Raw genomic sequence first — 27,852 nt, forward strand, 5'->3', positions numbered from 1 at the left:
TAACCAATTTACCTCACGACTAGTTAAGACAGTTTTAATTAATTATTATTGCAGTCTTTTCCAACAAAGGGCGACTCGTCAGTCCTGGTTGTCATGGATGGATATCACGTCATGAGTCTGGCGGGAGAAGGTTCGTTTGGAAGAGTTTATAAAGGCAGGATCAAGTCCACTGGTCAGGTACGACGGATGCTAACATGCTAACTAGCTAAACATTTACGTAAACATATTTATTGTTTATATTTTACATTTTTGTTTCACTTTTCACAAGGCTTTGATTCCAAAAACACCCAATACACATGAATAATGTCAATATACTGGTTTATATTAGCAATGAGTGAAGTTTAATTACTCTTAGCATCTTAAATGTTGATTTATAAAGAAAAATCGACATGTTTTGTTTCTATAACATATATTTGAACGTGTTCTGATGATAACGTGGACTTGTGTGCGGCGCAGGTGGTGGCTCTGAAGTTCATCCCTAAACTGGGTCGATCGGACGAGGAGATCCGAAGCCTGAAGCAGGAGATCCTCATCCTGAAGGACCTTCAACATCCCAACATCGTGAGACTGTTGGACTCCTTCGACACGGACGCTGACGTGAGTCCAGTCGCTCAGGTGTTCACGGATCCACTCACCTGTGATGTTTCAGGTGGTGGTCGTGACGGAGTACGCAGAGGGACACCTGTTCCAGGTCCTGAAGGATGACGGGAGTCTGCCGGAGAGCAGGGTGACAACTACACAACTACACAATTACACAACTACACAACGACACAGCGACACAGCGACACAACGACACAGCGACACAACTACATAACTACACAACTTTATACACGTTTATTTGAGGGATATGGAAGTACATCAGAGTCAAGAGAATATTGAGTGGTTGAAGACAACATTTCAAATGTTGAAAACCTAAATAAATAAATATATATATATATATATATTGAAATATTGTTGTTTTAAGCATTTAACGTAATATAAATATATTATATATAATCATTGAATCAATATATTATATATTGAAATATTTAATGTGTTTTTAATTTGTGATTGATTAAAATAATTTCAATATATATATTTTTACACATAGAGTTTGAGAACATGTTTGTCACGTGTGATGAAAGTAGATCATGTTTGTCACGTGTGATGAAAGTAGAACATGTTTGTCACGTGTGATGAAAGTAGAACATGTTTGTCACGTGTGATGAAAGTAGAACATGTTTGTCACGTGTGATGAAAGTAAAACATGTTTGTCACGTGTGATGAAAGCAGAACATGTTTGTCACGTGTGATGAAAGTAGAACATGTTTGTCACGTGTGATGAAAGTAGAACATGTTTGTCACATGTGATGAAAGTAGAACATGTTTGTCACGTGTGATGAAAGCAGAACATGTTTGTCACGTGTGATGAAAGTAGATCATGTTTGTCACGTGTGATGAAAGTAGAACATGTTTGTCACGTGTGATGAAAGCAGAACATGTTTGTCACGTGTGATGAAAGTAGATCATGTTTGTCACGTGTGATGAAAGTAGAACATGTTTGTCACGTGTGATGAAAGTAGATCATGTTTGTCACGTGTGATGAAAGCAGAACATGTTTGTCACGTGTGATGAAAGCAGAACATGTTTGTCACGTGTGATGAAAGTAGATCATGTTTGTCACGTGTGATGAAAGTAGAACATGTTTGTCACGTGTGATGAAAGTAGAACATGTTTGTCACGTGTGATGAAAGTAGAACATGTTTGTCACGTGTGATGAAAGCAGAACATGTTTGTCACGTGTGATGAAAGTAGATCATGTTTGTCACGTGTGATGAAAGCAGAACATGTTTGTCACGTGTGATGAAAGCAGAACATGTTTGTCACGTGTGATGAAAGTAGATCATGTTTGTCACGTGTGATGAAAGTAGAACATGTTTGTCACGTGTGATGAAAGCAGAACATGTTTGTCACGTGTGATGAAAGTAGATCATGTTTGTCACGTGTGATGAAAGCAGAACATGTTTGTCACGTGTGATGAAAGCAGAACATGTTTGTCACGTGTGATGAAAGTAGATCATGTTTGTCACGTGTGATGAAAGCAGAACATGTTTGTCACGTGTGATGAAAGCAGAACATGTTTGTCACGTGTGATGAAAGCAGAACATGTTTGTCACGTGTGATGAAAGTAGATCATGTTTGTCACGTGTGATGAAAGTAGATCATGTTTGTCACGTGTGATGAAAGCAGAACATGTTTGTCACGTGTGATGAAAGTAGAACATGTTTGTCACGTGTGATGAAAGCAGAACATGTTTGTCACGTGTGATGAAAGCAGAACATGTTTGTCACGTGTGATGAAAGTAGATCATGTTTGTCACGTGTGATGAAAGTAGAACATGTTTGTCACGTGTGATGAAAGCAGAACATGTTTGTCACGTGTGATGAAAGTAGATCATGTTTGTCACGTGTGATGAAAGCAGAACATGTTTGTCACGTGTGATGAAAGCAGAACATGTTTGTCACGTGTGATGAAAGTAGATCATGTTTGTCACGTGTGATGAAAGTAGAACATGTTTGTCACGTGTGATGAAAGTAGAACATGTTTGTCACGTGTGATGAAAGCAGAACATGTTCTTCACGTGTGATGAAAGTAGAACATGTTTGTCACATGTGATGAAAGTAGAACATGTTTGTCACGTGTGATGAAAGCAGAACATGTTTGTCACGTGTGATGAAAGTAGAACATGTTTGTCACGTGTGATGAAAGCAGAACATGTTTGTCACGTGTGATGAAAGTAGAACATGTTTGTCACGTGTGATGAAAGTAGAACATGTTTGTCACGTGTGATGAAAGCAGAACATGTTTGTCACGTGTGATGAAAGTATGTTTGTCACGTGTGATGAAAGTATGTTTGTCACGTGTGATGAAAGCAGAACATGTTTGTCACGTGTGATGAAAGTAGATCATGTTTGTCACGTGTGATGAAAGCAGAACATGTTTGTCACGTGTGATGAAAGCAGAACATGTTTGTCACGTGTGATGAAAGTAGAACATGTTTGTCACGTGTGATGAAAGTATGTTTGTCACGTGTGATGAAAGCAGAACATGTTTGTCACGTGTGATGAAAGTAGGACATGTTTGTCACGTGTGATGAAAGTAGAACATGTTTGTCACGTGTGATGAAAGTAGAACATGTTTGTCACGTGTGATGAAAGCAGAACATGTTTGTCACGTGTGATGAAAGCAGAACATGTTTGTCACGTGTGATGAAAGCAGAACATGTTTGTCACGTGTGATGAAAGTAGAACATGTTTGTCACGTGTGATGAAAGTAGAACATGTTTGTCACGTGTGATGAAAGCAGAACATGTTTGTCACGTGTGATGAAAGTAGAACATGTTTGTCACGTGTGATGAAAGCAGAACATGTTTGTCACGTGTGATGAAAGCAGAACATGTTTGTCACGTGTGATGAAAGTAGAACATGTTTTTCACGTGTGATGAAAGCAGAACATGTTTGTCACGTGTGATGAAAGTAGAACATGTTTGTCACGTGTGATGAAAGTAGAACATGTTTGTCACGTGTGATGAAAGCAGAACATGTTTGTCACGTGTGATGAAAGTAGAACATGTTTGTCACGTGTGATGAAAGTAGAACATGTTTGTCACGTGTGATGAAAGTAGAACATGTTTGTCACGTGTGATGAAAGTAGATCATGTTTGTCACGTGTGATGAAAGTAGAACATGTTTGTCACGTGTGATGAAAGTAGAACATGTTTGTCACGTGTGATGAAAGCAGAACATGTTTGTCACGTGTGATGAAAGCAGAACATGTTTGTCACGTGTGATGAAAGTAGAACATGTTTGTCACGTGTGATGAAAGCAGAACATGTTTGTCACGTGTGATGAAAGTAGAACATGTTTGTCACGTGTGATGAAAGTAGAACATGTTTGTCACGTGTGATGAAAGCAGAACATGTTTGTCACGTGTGATGAAAGTAGAACATGTTTTTCACGTGTGATGAAAGCAGAACATGTTTGTCACGTGTGATGAAAGTAGAACATGTTTGTCACGTGTGATGAAAGTAGAACATGTTTGTCACGTGTGATGAAAGTAGAACATGTTTGTCACGTGTGATGAAAGCAGAACATGTTTGTCACGTGTGATGAAAGTAGAACATGTTTGTCACGTGTGATGAAAGTAGAACATGTTTGTCACGTGTGATGAAAGTAGAACATGTTTGTCACGTGTGATGAAAGTAGAACATGTTTGTCACGTGTGATGAAAGCAGAACATGTTTGTCACGTGTGATGAAAGCAGAACATGTTTGTCACGTGTGATGAAAGTAGAACATGTTTGTCACGTGTGATGAAAGTATGTTTGTCACGTGTGATGAAAGCAGAACATGTTTGTCACGTGTGATGAAAGTAGAACATGTTTGTCACGTGTGATGAAAGTAGAACATGTTTGTCACGTGTGATGAAAGTAGAACATGTTTGTCACGTGTGATGAAAGCAGAACATGTTTGTTACGTGTGATGAAAGCAGAACATGTTTGTCACGTGTGATGAAAGCAGAACATGTTTGTCACGTGTGATGAAAGCAGAACATGTTTGTCACGTGTGATGAAAGCAGAACATGTTTGTCACGTGTGATGAAAGCAGAACATGTTTGTCACGTGTGATGAAAGTAGAACATGTTTGTCACGTGTGATGAAAGCAGAACATGTTTGTCACGTGTGATGAAAGTAGAACATGTTTGTCACGTGTGATGAAAGTAGAACATGTTTGTCACGTGTGATGAAAGCAGAACATGTTTGTCACGTGTGATGAAAGTAGAACATGTTTTTCACGTGTGATGAAAGCAGAACATGTTTGTCACGTGTGATGAAAGTAGAACATGTTTGTCACGTGTGATGAAAGTAGAACATGTTTGTCACGTGTGATGAAAGTAGAACATGTTTGTCACGTGTGATGAAAGCAGAACATGTTTGTCACGTGTGATGAAAGTAGAACATGTTTGTCACGTGTGATGAAAGTAGAACATGTTTGTCACGTGTGATGAAAGTAGAACATGTTTGTCACGTGTGATGAAAGTAGATCATGTTTGTCACGTGTGATGAAAGTAGAACATGTTTGTCACGTGTGATGAAAGTAGAACATGTTTGTCACGTGTGATGAAAGCAGAACATGTTTGTCACGTGTGATGAAAGCAGAACATGTTTGTCACATGTGATGAAAGTAGAACATGTTTGTCACGTGTGATGAAAGCAGAACATGTTTGTCACGTGTGATGAAAGTAGAACATGTTTGTCACGTGTGATGAAAGTAGAACATGTTTGTCACGTGTGATGAAAGCAGAACATGTTTGTCACGTGTGATGAAAGTAGAACATGTTTTTCACGTGTGATGAAAGCAGAACATGTTTGTCACGTGTGATGAAAGTAGAACATGTTTGTCACATGTGATGAAAGTAGAACATGTTTGTCACGTGTGATGAAAGCAGAACATGTTTGTCACGTGTGATGAAAGTAGAACATGTTTGTCACGTGTGATGAAAGTAGAACATGTTTGTCACGTGTGATGAAAGTAGATCATGTTTGTCACGTGTGATGAAAGTAGAACATGTTTGTCACGTGTAATGAAAGTAGAACATGTTTGTCACGTGTGATGAAAGCAGATCATGTTTGTCACGTGTGATGAAAGTAGAACATGTTTGTCACGTGTGATGAAAGTAGAACATGTTTGTCACGTGTGATGAAAGTAGAACATGTTTGTCACGTGTGATGAAAGCAGAACATGTTTGTCACGTGTGATGAAAGCAGAACATGTTTGTCACGTGTGATGAAAGTAGAACATGTTTGTCACGTGTGATGAAAGTAGATCATGTTTGTCACGTGTGATGAAAGCAGAACATGTTTGTCACGTGTGATGAAAGCAGAACATGTTTGTCACGTGTGATGAAAGTAGAACATGTTTGTCACGTGTGATGAAAGTAGAACATGTTTGTCACGTGTGATGAAAGTAGAACATGTTTGTCACGTGTGATGAAAGTAGATCATGTTTGTCACGTGTGATGAAAGCAGAACATGTTTGTCACGTGTGATGAAAGTAGAACATGTTTGTCACGTGTGATGAAAGTAGAACATGTTTGTCACGTGTGATGAAAGTAGAACATGTTTGTCACGTGTGATGAAAGTAGAACATGTTTGTCACGTGTGATGAAAGTAGAACATGTTTGTCACGTGTGATGAAAGTAGATCATGTTTGTCACGTGTGATGAAAGCAGAACATGTTTGTCACGTGTGATGAAAGCAGAACATGTTTGTCACGTGTGATGAAAGTAGAACATGTTTGTCACGTGTGATGAAAGTAGAACATGTTTGTCACGTCTGATGAAAGTAGAACATGTTTGTCACGTGTGATGAAAGTAGAACATGTTTGTCACGTGTGATGAAAGCAGAACATGTTTGTCACGTGTGATGAAAGTAGAACATGTTTGTCACGTGTGATGAAAGTAGAACATGTTTGTCACGTGTGATGAAAGCAGAACATGTTTGTCACGTGTGATGAAAGTAGAACATGTTTTTCACGTGTGATGAAAGCAGAACATGTTTGTCACGTGTGATGAAAGTAGAACATGTTTGTCACATGTGATGAAAGTAGAACATGTTTGTCACGTGTGATGAAAGCAGAACATGTTTGTCACGTGTGATGAAAGTAGAACATGTTTGTCACGTGTGATGAAAGTAGAACATGTTTGTCACGTGTGATGAAAGTAGATCATGTTTGTCACGTGTGATGAAAGTAGAACATGTTTGTCACGTGTAATGAAAGTAGAACATGTTTGTCACGTGTGATGAAAGCAGATCATGTTTGTCACGTGTGATGAAAGTAGAACATGTTTGTCACGTGTGATGAAAGTAGAACATGTTTGTCACGTGTGATGAAAGTAGAACATGTTTGTCACGTGTGATGAAAGCAGAACATGTTTGTCACGTGTGATGAAAGCAGAACATGTTTGTCACGTGTGATGAAAGTAGAACATGTTTGTCACGTGTGATGAAAGTAGATCATGTTTGTCACGTGTGATGAAAGCAGAACATGTTTGTCACGTGTGATGAAAGCAGAACATGTTTGTCACGTGTGATGAAAGTAGAACATGTTTGTCACGTGTGATGAAAGTAGAACATGTTTGTCACGTGTGATGAAAGTAGAACATGTTTGTCACGTGTGATGAAAGTAGATCATGTTTGTCACGTGTGATGAAAGCAGAACATGTTTGTCACGTGTGATGAAAGTAGAACATGTTTGTCACGTGTGATGAAAGTAGAACATGTTTGTCACGTGTGATGAAAGTAGAACATGTTTGTCACGTGTGATGAAAGTAGAACATGTTTGTCACGTGTGATGAAAGTAGAACATGTTTGTCACGTGTGATGAAAGTAGATCATGTTTGTCACGTGTGATGAAAGCAGAACATGTTTGTCACGTGTGATGAAAGCAGAACATGTTTGTCACGTGTGATGAAAGTAGAACATGTTTGTCACGTGTGATGAAAGTAGAACATGTTTGTCACGTGTGATGAAAGTAGAACATGTTTGTCACGTGTGATGAAAGTAGAACATGTTTGTCACGTGTGATGAAAGCAGAACATGTTTGTCACGTGTGATGAAAGTAGAACATGTTTGTCACGTGTGATGAAAGCAGAACATGTTTGTCACGTGTGATGAAAGTAGAACATGTTTGTCACGTGTGATGAAAGTAGAACATGTTTGTCACGTGTGATGAAAGTATGTTTGTCACGTGTGATGAAAGCAGAACATGTTTGTCACGTGTGATGAAAGCAGAACATGTTTGTCACGTGTGATGAAAGTAGAACATGTTTGTCACGTGTGATGAAAGTAGAACATGTTTGTCACGTGTGATGAAAGTAGAACATGTTTGTCACGTGTGATGAAAGTAGAACATGTTTGTCACGTGTGACTCCCGTCTTCACCTGTGCAGGTGCGAGTGATCGCGGCTCAGCTGGTGTCTGCTCTCTACTACCTTCACTCTCACCGCATCCTCCACCGAGACATGAAGCCTCAGAACATCCTGCTGGACCGAGACGGCCAGATGAAACTCTGCGACTTCGGGTACGAGCGCCGCCGGTCACATGACGAAGAGATGAAGACGTCACGTGACTTCTCTTCTTCAGGTTCGCTCGCTCCATGAGCGTCTCCACGCTGGTGCTGACGTCCATCAAGGGGACCCCTCTGTACATGGCCCCCGAGCTGGTGCAGGAGAGACCCTACGACCACACCGCCGACCTCTGGGCTCTGGGCTGCATTCTGTACGAGCTCCACACGGGGGAGCCGCCGTTCTACACCAACTCCATCTTCCACCTGATCCAGCTGATCGTGACGGCCTCGGTCTCGTGGCCCCGGAGCATGAGTGACAGCTGCCAGGCAAGAGAATCAGTGGAAATATGCTTTGAAAACAGATCAAAACGAACGTTTGATTCAACAGAGAAACATCCTAATGAGTTTATTTTATGGAGGTTTATTAGTGTGAAACTAACATTTATAATGTTTGAATAAGTTAAATATAATGTTTTAAAAATGATTGACTTGTTTTGATTGAACAAGTTAATTCAATAATTCCTATATTGAAAAGTTACAAATTTAAAAATTGAATCCGAAAATCATAATATTTTCAAAATATAATAGCTTTTTTACATATAAATTTTGATATTTAAACTCCAATAATTCAAAAATAAAAGTTCTAAATTCAATATTTTTTAGTTTGTAGTCTTTTTAATTCAACATAAATATTGGTATAATAGTCTCCAGACAAAACCAACAGAGCTCAGAACTACTTGATCGAACTCTCAGCCAATCATGCGACTCGCAGACGATCATGTGACCATGTAGAAACACAATATGAAGTAACCCAGAAACATTTATATATTGAATTAAAGGTTGAATTTTGGACATTTATTTTTTTTGAATTATTGGAATTAGAATATCAAACTGTATGTGTAAAAATTGACTAATATTAAAAAATATATATTTGTAAAATAATCAAATATTGAATAAAAACAAACCCAACTTTTAATTAAAAACATTTTTGGATGAAACAATAATTGAATGCTTTATTAAAACAACATTTCAATAAAAAATAAAATGAATAAAAGCTTCAAAATTTGAAATGTTAAAATTCAAATGTTCAAATATTCTGTTTGCACTAATATATTTCTAAAAACAAATTCACGCTTCAATATAATAATTATTGAATTAAATGATTAAAAAAACATATAATGGCCAAAAAACAACAGAAGAAACGAGTGTAAACATGTGTAGAATGTTCTTCTGACACTGAAACATGTTCTTCAGAGTTTCCTTCAAGGATTATTGACCAAAGACCCTCGTCAGCGTCTGTCGTGGCCGAACCTCCTCCATCACTGCTTCATATCCCACGACGTCACGGGTGAGTTTGACAATCATCTTCACGAGGTCATCTTCACGAGGTCATCTTCACGAGGTCATCGTCACGAGGTCATCGTCACGAGGTCATCTTCACGAGGTCATCTTCACGAGGTCATCTTCACGTCGCGTCTCCTTCGCAGTGAAGCCGGAGACGAACATCAACAACCCTCTGACGGAGGCGCCCACGGCCGACGTGATGGAGCTGAAGCTGCAGCAGATGAACGCTCCCAGGTCTGGAGGAGGACGACTCAGAGAGCTGAGAGCTGAGGGAGCCCGGGTCAGACCCGGCGGAGGAGACGCCGGCGAGGTGAGTTTGTTGTTTATTTCTATCAATTAAATAAAGAAATAAACTCTCACACGAATCATTATCTATTAATCAATACATTTATCATCAACTTTATCAGAGGAAACAGTGGTTTGAAGAGTCACTGATGAATTCATTAAAAGTAACAGTTTTTAATTTAACTTTAAAAACCATGCTTCGCTGCGAGCAGGGTTCGAACCTGCGCGGGAAGATCCCATTGGATTTCAAGTCCAACGCCTTAACCACTCGGCCATCGCAGCTGTGAGTCATTTTGAAGGTGATCGATGAGTTCTCGGTAAATACCGTCGTTAAATTATCGTTAAATCGTGTCGTGGCGTCAGAAATATTCACCTCGACACCACGAGCGTCAACCAAACTCACCCAGAGAATCGATAAAGCGAACTTTTAGTCACTGGATCGGGACAAGAGATGCGACAAATCAAGCGCTCCCTCACACGAGAGTCGACCAATCACAGCGCAGAGTCACTGCAAACAGGAAGTGACGGTAAATCTGACGAATGGTACATTTATTTAAATCCTGATATTAAAACTACATCAATACTTGCATTAGTAGCGTGAATATTGTTTATTTTCCGTGTACTCAGACACAAATACTACACTTTAAACAGATGAAGTGAACATGAACTTTGAGTGAAATAAACAATAATTAGAAAATAAAGGTTTTCATCTTAACATCTTTAAATGTTGTCACTTCTCATTTAAATATAATTATAGAATCAATTTAATTATTTAATTGTTATTATTAATATTAATTAAATAAAAAAAACAAATAAACCAGTGAATTCTTCAATGTAACCTGGTATAAAGTTCATGAACCTTCACAGGTTTGTCTTCACAGACAGTCGTGAAGATCATCAAACCTTCAGTCTCGTCAGACAGTGTTTTCTCTGAGGCGTCAATCATGTCCGTGATGACAGTCGACAGCCTTGACGCTCAGAGCAGGTGAGTCTGGTGTCCTTGAACCTTGATGTTGTTGTTGTTGTTGTTGTTGTTGTTGTTGTTGTTGTTGTTGGAGCAGGTGAGTCTGGTGTCCTTGAACCTTGTTGTTGTTGTTGTTGTTGGAGCAGGTGAGTCTGGTGTCCTTGAACCTTGTTGTTGTTGTTGTTGTTGTTGGAGCAGGTGAGTCTGGTGTCCTTGAACCTTGTTGTTGTTGTTGTTGTTGTTGGAGCAGGTGAGTCTGGTGTCCTTGAACCTTGATGTTGTTGTTGTTGTTGTTGTTGTTGTTGTTGGAGCAGGTGAGTCTGGTGTCCTTGAACCTTGTTGTTGTTGTTGTTGTTGTTGGAGCAGGTGAGTCTGGTGTCCTTGAACCTTGTTGTTGTTGTTGTTGTTGTTGTTGTTGGAGCAGGTGAGTCTGGTGTCCTTGAACCTTGTTGTTGTTGTTGTTGTTGTTGTTGTTGGAGCAGGTGAGTCTGGTGTCCTTGAACCTTGTTGTTGTTGTTGTTGTTGTTGGAGCAGGTGAGTCTGGTGTCCTTGAACCTTGATGTTGTTGTTGTTGTTGTTGGAGCAGGTGAGTCTGGTGTCCTTGAACCTTGTTGTTGTTGTTGTTGTTGTTGTTGGAGCAGGTGAGTCTGGTGTCCTTGAACCTTGTTGTTGTTGTTGTTGTTGGAGCAGGTGAGTCTGGTGTCCTTGAACCTTGTTGTTGTTGTTGTTGTTGGAGCAGGTGAGTCTGGTGTCCTTGAACCTTGTTGTTGTTGTTGTTGTTGTTGGAGCAGGTGAGTCTGGTGTCCCTGAACCTTGTTGTTGTTGTTGTTGTTGTTGGAGCAGGTGAGTCTGGTGTCCTTGAACCTTGTTGTTGTTGTTGTTGTTGTTGGAGCAGGTGAGTCTGGTGTCCTTGAACCTTGTTGTTGTTGTTGTTGTTGTTGGAGCAGGTGAGTCTGGTGTCCTTGAACCTTGATGTTGTTGTTGTTGTTGTTGGAGCAGGTGAGTCTGGTGTCCTTGAACCTTGTTGTTGTTGTTGTTGTTGTTGGAGCAGGTGAGTCTGGTGTCCTTGAACCTTGATGTTGTTGTTGTTGTTGTTGTTGTTGGAGCAGGTGAGTCTGGTGTCCTTGAACCTTGATGTTGTTGTTGTTGTTGTTGGAGCAGGTGAGTCTGGTGTCCTTGAACCTTGTTGTTGTTGTTGTTGTTGTTGTTGGAGCAGGTGAGTCTGGTGTCCTTGAACCTTGATGTTGTTGTTGTTGTTGTTGTTGGAGCAGGTGAGTCTGGTGTCCTTGAACCTTGATGTTGTTGTTGTTGTTGTTGGAGCAGGTGAGTCTGGTGTCCTTGAACCTTGATGTTGTTGTTGTTGTTGTTGTTGTTGGAGCAGGTGAGTCTGGTGTCCTTGAACCTTGTTGTTGTTGTTGTTGTTGTTGGAGCAGGTGAGTCTGGTGTCCTTGAACCTTGTTGTTGTTGTTGTTGTTGTTGGAGCAGGTGAGTCTGGTGTCCTTGAACCTTGTTGTTGTTGTTGTTGTTGTTGTTGTTGTTGTTGGAGCAGGTGAGTCTGGTGTCCTTGAACCTTGTTGTTGTTGTTGTTGTTGTTGTTGGAGCAGGTGAGTCTGGTGTCCTTGAACCTTGTTGTTGTTGGAGCAGGTGAGTCTGGTGTCCTTGAACCTTGTTGTTGTTGTTGTTGTTGTTGTTGTTGTTGTTGTTGTTGGAGCAGGTGAGTCTGGTGTCCTTGAACCTTGTTGTTGTTGTTGTTGTTGTTGTTGGAGCAGGTGAGTCTGGTGTCCTTGAACCTTGTTGTTGTTGGAGCAGGTGAGTCTGGTGTCCTTGAACCTTGTTGTTGTTGTTGTTGTTGTTGTTGTTGTTGTTGTTGTTGTTGTTGGAGCAGGTGAGTCTGGTGTCCTTGAACCTTGTTGTTGTTGTTGTTGTTGTTGGAGCAGGTGAGTCTGGTGTCCTTGAACCTTGTTGTTGTTGTTGTTGTTGTTGGAGCAGGTGAGTCTGGTGTCCTTGAACCTTGTTGTTGTTGTTGGAGCAGGTGAGTCTGGTGTCCTTGAACCTTGTTGTTGTTGTTGTTGTTGTTGGAGCAGGTGAGTCTGGTGTCCTTGAACCTTGTTGTTGTTGTTGTTGTTGTTGGAGCAGGTGAGTCTGGTGTCCTTGAACCTTGTTGTTGTTGTTGTTGTTGTTGTTGTTGGAGCAGGTGAGTCTGGTGTCCTTGAACCTTGATGTTGTTGTTGTTGTTGTTGTTGTTGTTGGAGCAGGTGAGTCTGGTGTCCTTGAACCTTGATGTTGTTGTTGTTGTTGTTGTTGTTGTTGTTGGAGCAGGTGAGTCTGGTGTCCTTGAACCTTGATGTTGTTGTTGTTGTTGTTGGAGCAGGTGAGTCTGGTGTCCTTGAACCTTGTTGTTGTTGTTGTTGTTGTTGGAGCAGGTGAGTCTGGTGTCCTTGAACCTTGTTGTTGTTGTTGTTGGAGCAGGTGAGTCTGGTGTCCTTGAACCTTGATGTTGTTGTTGTTGTTGTTGGAGCAGGTGAGTCTGGTGTCCTTGAACCTTGATGTTGTTGTTGTTGTTGTTGTTGGAGCAGGTGAGTCTGGTGTCCTTGAACCTTGATGTTGTTGTTGTTGTTGTTGTTGGAGCAGGTGAGTCTGGTGTCCTTGAACCTTGATGTTGTTGTTGTTGTTGTTGTTGTTGTTGTTGTTGGAGCAGGTGAGTCTGGTGTCCTTGAACCTTGATGTTGTTGTTGTTGTTGTTGTTGGAGCAGGTGAGTCTGGTGTCCTTGAACCTTGATGTTGTTGTTATTGTTGTTGGAGCAGGTGAGTCTGGTGTCCTTGAACCTTGATGTTGTTGTTTTTGTTGTTGGAGCAGGTGAGTCTGGTGTCCTTGAACCTTGTTGTTGTTGTTGTTGTTGTTGGAGCAGGTGAGTCTGGTGTCCTTGAACCTTGATGTTGTTGTTGTTGTTGTTGGAGCAGGTGAGTCTGGTGTCCTTGAACCTTGTTGTTGTTGTTGTTGGAGCAGGTGAGTCTGGTGTCCTTGAACCTTGTTGTTGTTGTTGTTGGAGCAGGTGAGTCTGGTGTCCTTGAACCTTGTTGTTGTTGTTGTTGGAGCAGGTGAGTCTGGTGTCCTTGAACCTTGATGTTGTTGTTGTTGTTGTTGGAGCAGGTGAGTCTGGTGTCCTTGAACCTTGTTGTTGTTGTTGTTGGAGCAGGTGAGTCTGGTGTCCTTGAACCTTGATGTTGTTGTTGTTGTTGTTGGAGCAGGTGAGTCTGGTGTCCTTGAACCTTGTTGTTGTTGTTGTTGGAGCAGGTGAGTCTGGTGTCCTTGAACCTTGATGTTGTTGTTGTTGTTGTTGTTGTTGTCGTGAACATGACGTGAGGAAAGTTCACGACATCTAGGAATGTTTGACACGAACATGTTTCAATCAAACATTTAAACATTTAATCATCTGTCAATCAACACTTGAACCACTTTGATCGAAACTCTTTTGTTTGATGTTTTTAAAGTTTGTGTTGAAGAACGACTTGTGTTTGTTTAATGTCATGTTTTTAAAGTTTGTGTTGAAGAACGACTTGTGTTTGTTTGTTGTCATGTTTTTAAAGTTTGTGTTGAAGAACGACTTGTGTTTGTTTAATGTCATGTTTTTAAAGTTTGTGTTGAAGAATGACTTGTGTTTGTTTAATGTCATGTTTTTAAAGTTTGTGTTGAAGAACGACTTGTGTTTGTTTAATGTCATGTTTTTAAAGTTTGTGTTGAAGAACGACTTGTGTTTGTTTGTTGTCATGTTTTTAAAGTTTGTGTTGAAGAACGACTTGTGTTTGTTTGTTGTCATGTTTTTAAAGTTTGTGTTGAAGAACGACTTGTGTTTGTTTGTTGTCATGTTTTTAAAGTTTGTGTTGAAGAACGACTTGTGTTTGTTTGTTGTCATGTTTTTAAAGTTTGTGTTGAAGAACGACTTGTGTTTGTTGTCATGTTTTTAAAGTTTGTGTTGAAGAACGACTTGTGTTTGTTTGTTGTCATGTTTTTAAAGTTTGTGTTGAAGAACGACTTGTGTTTGTTTAATGTCATGTTTTTAAAGTTTGTGTCGAAGAACGACTTGTGTTTGTTTAATGTCATGTTTTTAAAGTTTGTGTCGAAGAACGACTTGTGTTTGTTTAATGTCATGTTTTTAACGTTTGTGTTGAAGAACGACTTGTGTTTGTTTAATGTCATGTTTTTAACGTTTGTGTTGAAGAATGACTTGTGTTTGTTTAATGTCATGTTTTTAAAGTTTGTGTCGAAGAATGACTTGTGTTTGTTTGTTGTCATGTTTTTAAAGTTTGTGTCGAAGAACGACTTGTGTTTGTTTGTTGTCATGTTTTTAAAGTTTGTGTCGAAGAACGACTTGTGTTTGTTGTCATGTTTTTAAAGTTTGTGTTGAAGAATGACTTGTGTTTGTTTGTTGTCATGTTTTTAAAGTTTGTGGTGAAGAACGACTTGTGTTTGTTTAATGTCATGTTTTTAAAGTTTGCGTCGAAGAATGACTTGTGTTTGTTTGTTGTCATGTTTTTAAAGTTTGTGGTGAAGAACGACTTGTGTTTGTTTAATGTCATGTTTTTAAAGTTTGTGTTGAAGAACGACTTGTGTTTGTTTAATGTCATGTTTTTAAAGTTTGTGTTGAAGAACGAATTGTGTTTGTTTAATGTCATGTTTTTAAAGTTTGCGTCGAAGAATGACTTGTGTTTGTTTGTTGTCATGTTTTTAAAGTTTGTGTTGAAGAACGACTTGTGTTTGTTTAATGTCATGTTTTTAAAGTTTGTGTCGAAGAATGACTTGTGTTTGTTTGTTGTCATGTTTTTAAAGTTTGTGTTGAAGAACGACTTGTGTTTGTTTAATGTCATGTTTTTAAAGTTTGTGTTGAAGAACGACTTGTGTTTGTTTAATGTCATGTTTTTAAAGTTTGTGTCGAAGAATGACTTGTGTTTGTTTGTTGTCATGTTTTTAAAGTTTGTGTTGAAGAATGACTTGTGTTTGTTTAATGTCATGTTTTTAAAGTTTGTGTTGAAGAACGACTTGTGTTTGTTTAATGTCATGTTTTTAAAGTTTGTGTTGAAGAACGACTTGTGTTTGTTTAATGTCATGTTTTTAAAGTTTGTGTTGAAGAACGACTTGTGTTTGTTTAATGTCATGTTTTTAACGTTTGTGTTGAAGAACGACTTGTGTTTGTTTAATGTCATGTTTTTAACGTTTGTGTTGAAGAACGACTTGTGTTTGTTTAATGTCATGTTTTTAAAGTTTGTGTCGAAGAATGACTTGTGTTTGTTTGTTGTCATGTTTTTAAAGTTTGTGTTGAAGAACGACTTGTGTTTGTTTAATGTCATGTTTTTAAAGTTTGTGTCGAAGAATGACTTGTGTTTGTTTGTTGTCATGTTTTTAAAGTTTGTGTTGAAGAACGACTTGTGTTTGTTTAATGTCATGTTTTTAAAGTTTGTGTTGAAGAACGACTTGTGTTTGTTTAATGTCATGTTTTTAAAGTTTGTGTTGAAGAACGACTTGTGTTTGTTTAATGTCATGTTTTTAAAGTTTGTGTTGAAGAACGACTTGTGTTTGTTTAATGTCATGTTTTTAAAGTTTGTGTTGAAGAACGACTTGTGTTTGTTTAATGTCATGTTTTTAAAGTTTGTGTTGAAGAACGACTTGTGTTTGTTTAATGTCATGTTTTTAAAGTTTGTGTTGAAGAACGACTTGTGTTTGTTTAATGTCATGTTTTTAAAGTTTGTGTTGAAGAACGACTTGTGTTTGTTTAATTTCATGTTTTTAAAGTTTGTGTTGAAGAACGACTTGTGTTTGTTTGTTGTCATGTTTTTAAAGTTTGTGTTGAAGAACGACTCGTGTTTGTTTAATGTCATGTTTTTAAAGTTTGTGTTGAAGAACGACTTGTGTTTGTTTAATGTCATGTTTTTAAAGTTTGTGTTGAAGAACGACTTGTGTTTGTTTAATGTCATGTTTTTAAAGTTTGTGTTGAAGAACGACTTGTGTTTGTTTAATGTCATGTTTTTAACGTTTGTGTTGAAGAACGACTTGTGTTTGTTTAATGTCATGTTTTTAAAGTTTGTGTTGAAGAACGACTTGTGTTTGTTTAATGTCATGTTTTTAACGACTTGTGTTTGTTTCTCTCAGAGGACGAATCAGCCTCGACTACGAGACGGAGTTCATCAAACATCACGTCTGTGCGACGAGAAGATCGACGTCACAGGTTCTTCTCTCCTGCACGTCATGAGCGAGTGAATGAACGAGTGAATGAACGAGTGAACGAGTGAATGAACGAGTGAATGAGCGAGTGATTGAACGAGTGGTTCCTCACAGCAGGTGCGAGGAGAACATCAGGAGCAACATGAAGGTCTGAACGTCCTTCACAAACTCAAGGCCAACGTTCTTCTCTTCAGGCGTCAGGTGAGCTCGTCTCACTTCCAACTCTCACCTTGATTGACAGCTGTCTCCGTCCAGCTGTCGTCGGGTCGTCTGGAGGTCGCGGAGGACTTCGCTCGGACTCCTCAAGTCCTGACCCACCTGATCCAGACCTCCAAGGGCGAAGCCTGGAAGAACCTCTGCAGGGAGATGGAACTTCCAGACCTTCTCTTGGATCTGCTGCACGACTGTGTGGAGAGTCCTGGCTTCACTGAGGTTCCTGCAGGAGCTGGACTTCTGCTCTGATCTTCTCTAACATCTCCTTCTTCATCCAGCGTCCCTGGAGCACCAGAGTCCTCTCGGAGCTGATGCTCGCAATCCTTGGTTTCTGCGAGCAGGAGCGTCTGTCAGTGTGCGATCGACGGTCAGACTCCAGCGTTAATGGCTACATTTGAAATCATAGTTTCTCAGATGAATCTTCTTCCACGTTCAACACGTTCAGGTTCTTCACCCAGTTTTCTCGTCTGCAGGAGAGAACGGTCGTGCAGGATCTTCTGCAGGATTCTTCATCACAGCGACTCCACGGCTCTGGCTGTGAGTTTGTGTTGATGACCTGCTGGAGTGTCTTCAACTGATCCTCTTGCAGCCTCTGGTGGCTTCTGTCCTGGTTCTGCTCTCAGGCCCCGGTGCTGACGTCCAGGTGACTCCAGAAGATCTGGTCTCTCTCATCAACACCTGCAGCCTCCACTCATGCCAGGTACTGAACACATGAACACATGAACCTATGAACACATGAACACATGAACACATGAACACATGAACACATGAACACATGAACACATGAACACATGAACATGTGAACACATGAACACATGAACATATGAACATGTGAACACATGAACATATGAACACATGAACATGTGAACACATGGACACATGAACATATGAACCTATGAACACATGAACATGTGAACACATGAACATATGAACACATGAACACGTGAACACATGAACCTATGAACATATGAACATATGAACACATGGACATATGAACACATGAACCTATGAACACATGAACCTATGAACACATGAACATATGAACACATGAACATATGAACACATGAACATATGAACACATGAACATATGAACATATGAACCTATGAACATAAGAACATATGAACATAAGAACATATGAACCTATGAACCTATGAACACATGAACATATGAACACATGAACCTATGAACACATGAACATATGAACATATGAACCTATGAACATAAGAACATATGAACATAAGAACATATGAACCTATGAACATATGAACACATGAACACATGAACATATGAACCTATGAACATAAGAACATATGAACATAAGAACATATGAACCTATGAACCTATGAACACATGAACATATGAACACATGAACCTATGAACACATGAACATATGAACCTATGAACATAAGAACATATGAACATAAGAACATATGAACCTATGAACATATGAACACATGAACATATGAACATATGAACCTATGAACATAAGAACATATGAACATAAGAACATATGAACCTATGAACCTATGAACACATGAACATATGAACACATGAACCTAAGAACATATGAACATAAGAACACATGAACATATGAACATATGAACCTATGAACACATGAACATATGAAAATATGAACACATGAACATATGAACCTATGAACACATGAACATATGAACCTATGATCATACAAACACAAACATGTAAACATGAACCTATGAACATACAAACACATAAACATGTAAACATATGAAAATGTGAACATATGAACATATGATTATATAAACCTATGATCATATGAACACATGAACATATGAACCTATGATCATATGAACACATGAACCTATGAGCACATGAATGTGTGGTTCTTCTCAGATGCTGCCCGGTCACTCGCTCACTGACGGACTCCTGGCTCTCCTGGTTCAGTCGCTCGCTCAGGTCAGAACCTGAACATGTTGATGGAGCCGCGACTCAAACATCTACTTCTTCTTGGACAGAAGAGCCTCTCAGTTCTGGAGCCACTCAAGCTCCTGGCTTTATGGAAGACACTCGCTTCCTTCCTGGAGTCGCCCAACACTCAGGACTTCATCTCAGGGAACGGTAGACAATCAGGAGGCTCTTGTGCCTTTATCTACTTGTATTACTCTATTCTACTTTTCAAACACTTTTACAAACTAATAAACACATTTACAAACTAATAAACACATTTACAAACTAATAAAACACATTCAAACTAATAAAACACATTTACAAACTAATAAAACACATTTACAAACTAATAAAACACATTTACAAACTAATAAACACATTTACAAACTAATAAAACACATTCAAACTAATAAAACACATTTACAAACTAATAAAACACATTTACAAACTAATAAAACACATTTACAAACTAATAAAACACATTTACAAACTAATAAACACATTTACAAACGAATAAAACACATTCAAACTAATAAAACACATTTACAAACTAATAAAACACTGTTACAAACTAATAAAACACATTTACAAACTAATAAAACACATTTACAAACTAATAAAACACATTACAAACTAATAAAACACATTTACAAACTAATAAAACACATTTACAAACTAATAAAACACATTACAAACTAATAAAACACATTTACAAACGAATAAAACACATTACAAACTAATAAAACACATTAACAAACGAATAAAACACATTACAAACTAATAAAACACATTTACAAACGAATAAAACACATTACAAACTAATAAAACACATTAACAAACGAATAAAACACATTACAAACTAATAAAACACATTTACAAACTAATAAAACACATTACAAACTAATAAAACACATTTACAAACTAATAAAACACATTACAAACTAATAAAACACATTACAAACTAATAAAACACATTTACAAACTAATACAACGCAATCCAAATTAATAAAACACATTTACAAACTAATACAACGCAATCCAAACTAATAAAACACATTACAAACTAATAAAACACATTACAAACTAATAAAACACATTTACAAACTAATAAAACGCAATCCAAATTAATAAAACACATTTACAAACTAATTAAACACATCACAAACTAATGCACATTTACAAACTAATCAAACGCATTTACAAACTAATAAAACACATTCACAAACTAATAAAACACATTAACAAACTAAAAAAACACATTTACAAACTAATTGAACACATCACAAACTAATACAACGCAATCCAAACTAATAAAACACATTACAAACTAATAAAACACATTACAAACTAATAAAACACATTTACAAACTAATAAAACGCAATCCAAATTAATAAAACACATTTACAAACTAATTAAACACATCGCAAACTAATGCACATTTACAAACTAATCAAACGCATTTACAAACTAATAAAACACATTCACAAACTAATAAAACACATTAACAAACTAAAAAAACACATTTACAAACTAATTGAACACATCACAAACTAATACACATTTACAGACTAATCAAATGCATTTACAAACTAACAAAACACAATAACAAACTAATAAAACACATTAACAAACGAATAAAACACATTACAAACTAATAAAACACATTTACAAACGAATAAAACACATTACAAACTAATAAAACACATTAACAAACGAATAAAACACATTACAAACTAATAAAACACATTTACAAACTAATAAAACACATTACAAACTAATAAAACACATTAACAAACTAATAAAACACATTACAAACTAATAAAACACATTACAAACTAATAAAACACATTTACAAACTAATAAAACGCAATCCAAACTAATAAAACACATTACAAACTAATAAAACACATTACAAACTAATAAAACACATTACAAACTAATAAAACACATTTACAAACTAATAAAACGCAATCCAAATTAATAAAACACATTTACAAACTAATTAAACACATCACAAACTAATGCACATTTACAAACTAATCAAACGCATTTACAAACTAATAAAACACATTCACAAACTAAAAAAACACATTTACAAACTAATTGAACACATCACAAACTAATACACATTTACAAACTAATCAAACGCATTTACAAACTAATAAAACACAATAACAAACTAATAAAACACATTCACAAACTAATAAAACACATTAACAAACTAAAAAAACACATTTACAAACTAATTAAACACATCACAAACTAATACACATTTACAAACTAATCAAACGCATTTACAAACTAACAAAACACAATAACAAACTAATAAAACACATTTACAAACGAATAGACACATTTACAAATGAATAAAACACATTTACAAACTAATTAAACACATCACAAACTAATAAAACACATTAACAAACTAATAAAACACATTTGCAATATATTCAAACGCATTTACAAACTAACAAAAGACATTTACAAACTAACAAAAGACATTAACAAACTAATAAAACACATTTGCAATATATTCAAACGCATTTACAAACTAACAAAAGACATTTACAAACTAACAAAAGACATTTACAAACTAATAAAACACATTTACAAACTAATACAACACATTTACAAACTAATAAAACACATTTACAAACTAATACAACACATTTACAAACTAACAAAACACATTTACAAACTAACAAAACACATTTACAAGCTAATAAAACACATTTACAAACTAACAAAACACATTTACAAACTAACAAAACACATTTACAAACTAATATAACACATTTACAAACTAACAAAACACATTTACAAACTAACAAAACACATTTACAAACTAACAAACACATTTACAAACTAACAAAACACATTTACAAACTAACAAAACACATTTACAAACTAACAAAACACATTTACAAACTAACAAAACACATTTACAAACTAACAAAAGACATTAACAAACTAACAAAACACATTTACAAACTAACAAAACACATTTTCAAACGAATTAAAACACATTTACAAACTAACAAACACATTTACAAACTAACAAAACACATTTACAAACTAACAAAACACATTTTCAAACGAATAAAACACATTTACAAACTAACAAAACACATTTACAAACTAACAAACACATTTACAAACTAACAAACACATTTACAAACTAACAAAACACAATAACAAACTAATAAAACACATTTACAAACGAATAGACACATTTAGAAATGAATAAAACACATTTACAAACTAATTAAACACATCACAAACTAATAAAACACATTAACAAACTAATAAAACACATTAACAAACTAATAAAACACATTTACAAACTAACAAAAGACATTTACAAACTAACAAAAGACATTTACAAACTAATAAAACACATTTACAAACTAACAAACACATTTACAAACTAACAAAACACATTTACAAACTAACAAACACATTTACAAACTAACAAAACACATTTACAAACTAACAAAAGACATTAACAAACTAACAAAACACATTTACAAACTAACAAAACACATTTTCAAACGAATTAAAACACATTTACAAACTAACAAAACACATTTACAAACTAACAAACACATTTACAAACTAACAAAACACATTTACAAACTAACAAAACACATTTTCAAACGAATAAAACACATTTACAAACTAACAAAACACATTTACAAACTAACAAACACATTTACAAACTAACAAACACATTTACAAACTAACAAAACACAATAACAAACTAATAAAACACATTTACAAACGAATAGACACATTTAGAAATGAATAAAACACATTTACAAACTAATTAAACACATCACAAACTAATAAAACACATTAACAAACTAATAAAACACATTAACAAACTAATAAAACACATTTACAAACTAACAAAAGACATTTACAAACTAACAAAAGACATTTACAAACTAACAAAAGACATTTACAAACTAATAAAACACATTTACAAACTAATACAACACATTTACAAACTAACAAAACACATTACAAACTAACAAAACACATTTACAAACTAATAAAACACATTTACAAACTAACAAAACACATTTACAAACTAACAAAACACATTTTCAAACGAATAAAACACATTTACAAACTAACAAAACACATTTACAAACTAACAAACACATTTACAAACTAACAAACACATTTACAAACTAACAAAACACATTTACAAACTAACAAACACATTTACAAACTAACAAAACACATTTACAAACTAACAAAACACATTTACAAACTAACAAAACACATTTACAAACTAACAAAACACATTTACAAACTAACAAACACATTTACAAACTAACAAAACACATTTACAAACTAACAAACACATTTACAAACTAACAAAACACAATAACAAACTAATAAAACACATTTACAAACGAATAGACACATTTAGAAATGAATAAAACACATTTACAAACTAACAAAACACATTTTCAAACGAATAAAACACATTTACAAACTAACAAAACACATTTACAAACTAACAAACACATTTACAAACTAACAAAACACATTTACAAACTAACAAAACACATTTACAAACTAACAAACACATTTACAAACTAACAAAACACAATAACAAACTAATAAAACACATTTACAAACGAATAGACACATTTAGAAATGAATAAAACACATTTACAAACTAATTAAACACATCACAAACTTATAAAACACATTAACAAACTAATAAAACACATTAAAAAAACTAATAAAACACATTTACAAACTAACAAAAGACATTTACAAACTAACAAAAGACATTTACAAACTAACAAAAGACATTTACAAACTAACAAAAGACATTTACAAACTAATAAAACACATTTACAAACTAATACAACACATTTACAAACTAACAAAACACATTACAAACTAACAAAACACATTTACAAACTAATAAAACACATTTACAAACTAACAAAACACATTTACAAACTAACAAAACACATTTTCAAACTAACAAAACACATTTACAAACTAACAAAACACATTTACAAACTAACAAACACATTTACAAACTAACAAACACATTTACAAACTAACAAAACACATTTACAAACTAACAAAACACATTTACAAACTAACAAACACATTTACAAACTAACAAAACACATTTACAAACTAACAAAACACATTTACAAACTAACAAACACATTTACAAACTAACAAAACACATTTACAAACTAACAAACACATTTACAAACTAACAAAACACATTTACAAACTAACAAAACACATTTACAAACTAACAAAACACATTTACAAACTAACAAACACATTTACAAACTAACAAAACACATTTACAAACTAACAAACACATTTACAAACTAACAAAACACATTTACAAACTAACAAAACACATTTTCAAACGAATAAAACACATTTACAAACTAACAAAACACATTTACAAACTAACAAACACATTTACAAACTAACAAAACACATTTACAAACTAACAAACACATTTACAAACTAACAAAACACATTTACAAACTAACAAACACATTTACAAACTAACAAACACATTTACAAACTAACAAAACACAATAACAAACTAATAAAACACATTTACAAACGAATAGACACATTTAGAAATGAATAAAACACATTTACAAACTAATTAAACACATCACAAACTAATAAAACACATTAACAAACTAATAAAACACATTAACAAACTAATAAAACACATTTACAAACTAACAAAAGACATTTACAAACTAACAAAAGACATTTACAAACTAACAAAAGACATTTACAAACTAACAAAAGACATTTACAAACTAATAAAACACATTTACAAACTAATACAACACATTTACAAACTAACAAAACACATTACAAACTAACAAAACACATTTACAAACTAATAAAACACATTTACAAACTAACAAAGCACATTTACAAACTAACAAAACACATTTTCATATGAATAAAACACATTTACAAACTAACAAAACACATTTACAAACTAACAAACACATTTACAAACTAACAAAACACATTTACAAACTAACAAACACATTTACAAACTAACAAAACACATTTACAAACTAACAAAACACATTTACAAACTAACAAAACACATTTACAAACTAACAAACACATTTACAAACTAACAAAACACATTTACAAACTAACAAACACATTTACAAACTAACAAAACACATTTACAAAATAACAAAACACATTTTCAAACGAATAAAACACATTTACAAACTAACAAAACACATTTACAAACTAACAAACACATTTACAAACTAATAAAACACATTTACAAACTAACAAACACATTTACAAACTAACAAAACACATTTACAAACTAACAAAACACATTTACAAACTGACAAAACACATTTACAAACTAATAAAACACATTTACAAACTAACAAAACACATTTACAAACTAACAAAACACATTTACAAACTGACAAAACACATTTACAAACTAATAAAACACATTTACAAACTAACAAAACACATTTACAAACTAATAAACACATTTACAAACTAATAAAACACATTTACAAACTAACAAAACACATTTACAAACTAACAAAACACATTTACAAAGCTCTTCTTCTGCAGGTCTCTTCTCCTTCCTGTCGGCGTCACTGACGGTTCTGTCCAGAGATCCAGATGTGTGTGTTCTGTTGTTCTCTGACGGTGAAGCCAGATGTGTTCGGACCCTCAGGGACCTGCTGGACTCTGACCGGTAACAGGTTCGAGGTGGTCGAGGACTTGAACCAGCAACTGTTCCTCCTTCAGTCTGCAGCAGGTGGTGGACTTTGGTTCTCCCAGACTGGACCAGGGTTTGAGTCGCAGCAGCTTCGTGGAGCTGAGCAGCACCTTGTTGATGTTCCCCTTCGCTCTGGACGTTCCCTCGGCCAGCATGACCAGGATCCTGCAGCTGTACGGCTCCTGTGACGTCATCAACGCGCTGCTGCAGGTACGAGCGCCTTCATGTGAAGGTTCGTGCGCCCCCTGGAGGACACGATGAGGAACTGAGATCTTTTTCTTTCTTTCATCGTCTAAACAAATGTAAATATTGATAAATGACGAGAACTTTGATGTGGAAGAATCTAGTGAAAGATACTCATTGAATAAATAGTATAAATAAATAATAAAAGTATTGAAGTATTTCACTGTCATCACAATATTTAAATATGTTTTTCTACATCATTAAATGAAATAATGTTGTTTACTTTACTGACAACACAAGAGATTATAAACAAACCAATATTTTGTTTGAGATTTAAATTCCAATCATTACTGAACGACTTAAAAACATTTCATTTCAAAAAATTATTTTTGAATTATTGGAACAAAAATATCAAAATCTGTGTAAAACAAAAATAATTCATTCAGAAATAGAAGAAATACTAATAATATAATTATCAATAAAAAATATATCTAACTATTCAAAATAGAGATTTTTAATTCAATTATGAAAATAAATAATGAATAAAATGTTTTTTAAAAGTTCAATATTCCGATGACACTGATCTACTTTCATATTCAATATATTTAAAAACATGACCCTTGAATTACACGAGTGTCCTTTAACCTTGTGTCAAAGGTCAACGACCTCCACCAGTGCATGTTGACCTTTGACCCCGAGACAACACAAGGGTTACCATGTTTTTTTTAAACAAAAATACTTGATTTATTGTTTGAACTGATTTAATAAAATTATGGAATGAATTCCTAAACTTGACGTTTGACGCGAGTCTTGAAAACTTGACGGTTCCTCTGGTGTCTCCTGGTCCTCAGGTGGTCTGGACTCTCCCTCCCCCCCTGCTGTGGCTCCCTCTCTCCCTCACCAGTCGCCTCCTGCTGTGTGACCCGGATCCCTCCGTGTCCTGCCTGACCCGCGACCCGTCCTCCTGGTTCTGTGCGGAGGACGGCTTCTCTTCCCTGCTGTCAGGGTGTCTGGAGCAGAGCGAGGAGTCGACCTGTGAGCTGCTCACGCTGCTCTTCCTGCTGCTGCACTTCTGTCCAGCGGCTCCGCTGCAGCCGCCCCTGGAGAGCCGGGACCTGCGGGCGGCGCTGAGCCATGGTTCCGGCCCGGTCCGAGCGGCGGCCTGCAGACTCCTGGGCCAGCTGGCCGTGACCCGCCGCCCTCGCCCGCCGGCGCCCGAGGTGTTCCGGGCTCTGCTGGAGCGCCTGCGCGACCCCTTCGTCGCGGCGCGGCGCTCGGCCGGGCTGGCGGTGAAGAAGTGGCTGAAGACCGCGGCGGCGTCTCCGGAGGAGGGCGGAGCTTCGCGGGACGGCGAGTGGCGGGCGTGGCTGGAAGAAGCTCGCAGGACGCCGGCCGCGTTGGCCACGTTGATCTCTGACCCCGACCCCGACACCCGCCGACACGCCCGCGACACTCTGACGCACATCGTCAGCGACGACTTCGCCGCCGCCATGATCCTGAAGGAGAACTTACATCCTGTGATCCTGAAGGAGAACTTACATCCTGTGATCCTGAAGGAGAACTTACATCTGTGATCCTGTAGGAGAACTTACATCCTGTGATCCTGAAGGAGAACTTACATCCTGTGATCCTGAAGGAGAACTTACATCTGTGATCCTGAAGGAGAACTTACATCTGTGATCCTGTAGGAGAACTTACATCTGTGATCCTGTAGGAGAACTTACATCTGTGATCCTGAAGGAGAACTTACATCCTGTGATCCTGAAGGAGAACTTACATCCTGTGATCCTGGAGGAGAACTTACATCTGTGATCCTGAAGGAGAA

General features: G+C 36.3%; 1 protein-coding gene and 1 non-coding gene across 2 annotated transcripts; one reads left to right on the forward strand and one right to left on the reverse strand.

Annotated features, from left to right (window-relative positions):
* Positions 1-18: 18 nt before the first annotated feature.
* LOC148065693 (serine/threonine-protein kinase 36-like) lies at positions 19-27,779 on the forward strand. The gene is made up of 19 exons (XM_087807147.1): positions 19-177; positions 457-597; positions 650-727; positions 7,988-8,118; positions 8,181-8,430; positions 9,358-9,451; positions 9,591-9,757; positions 10,614-10,717; positions 16,842-16,917; positions 17,028-17,114; positions 17,169-17,345; positions 17,405-17,493; positions 17,600-17,663; positions 17,716-17,826; positions 19,000-19,062; positions 19,122-19,224; positions 25,694-25,820; positions 25,874-26,054; positions 26,879-27,779. Exons 1-19 carry the CDS (start codon positions 94-96, stop codon positions 27,599-27,601), a joined length of 2,850 nt encoding a protein of 949 aa, XP_087663273.1. The 5' UTR covers positions 19-93; the 3' UTR covers positions 27,602-27,779.
* Positions 9,933-10,014, reverse strand: trnas-uga (transfer RNA serine (anticodon UGA)). The gene has a single exon. It is a non-coding gene; the product is annotated as a tRNA-Ser (tRNA).
* Positions 27,780-27,852: the final 73 nt, after the last annotated feature.

Source organism: Callionymus lyra, chromosome 14, assembly GCF_982586985.1.
Source record: "Callionymus lyra chromosome 14, fCalLyr1.hap1.1, whole genome shotgun sequence".
Classification (NCBI taxonomy): Eukaryota; Metazoa; Chordata; class Actinopteri; order Syngnathiformes; family Callionymidae; genus Callionymus; species Callionymus lyra.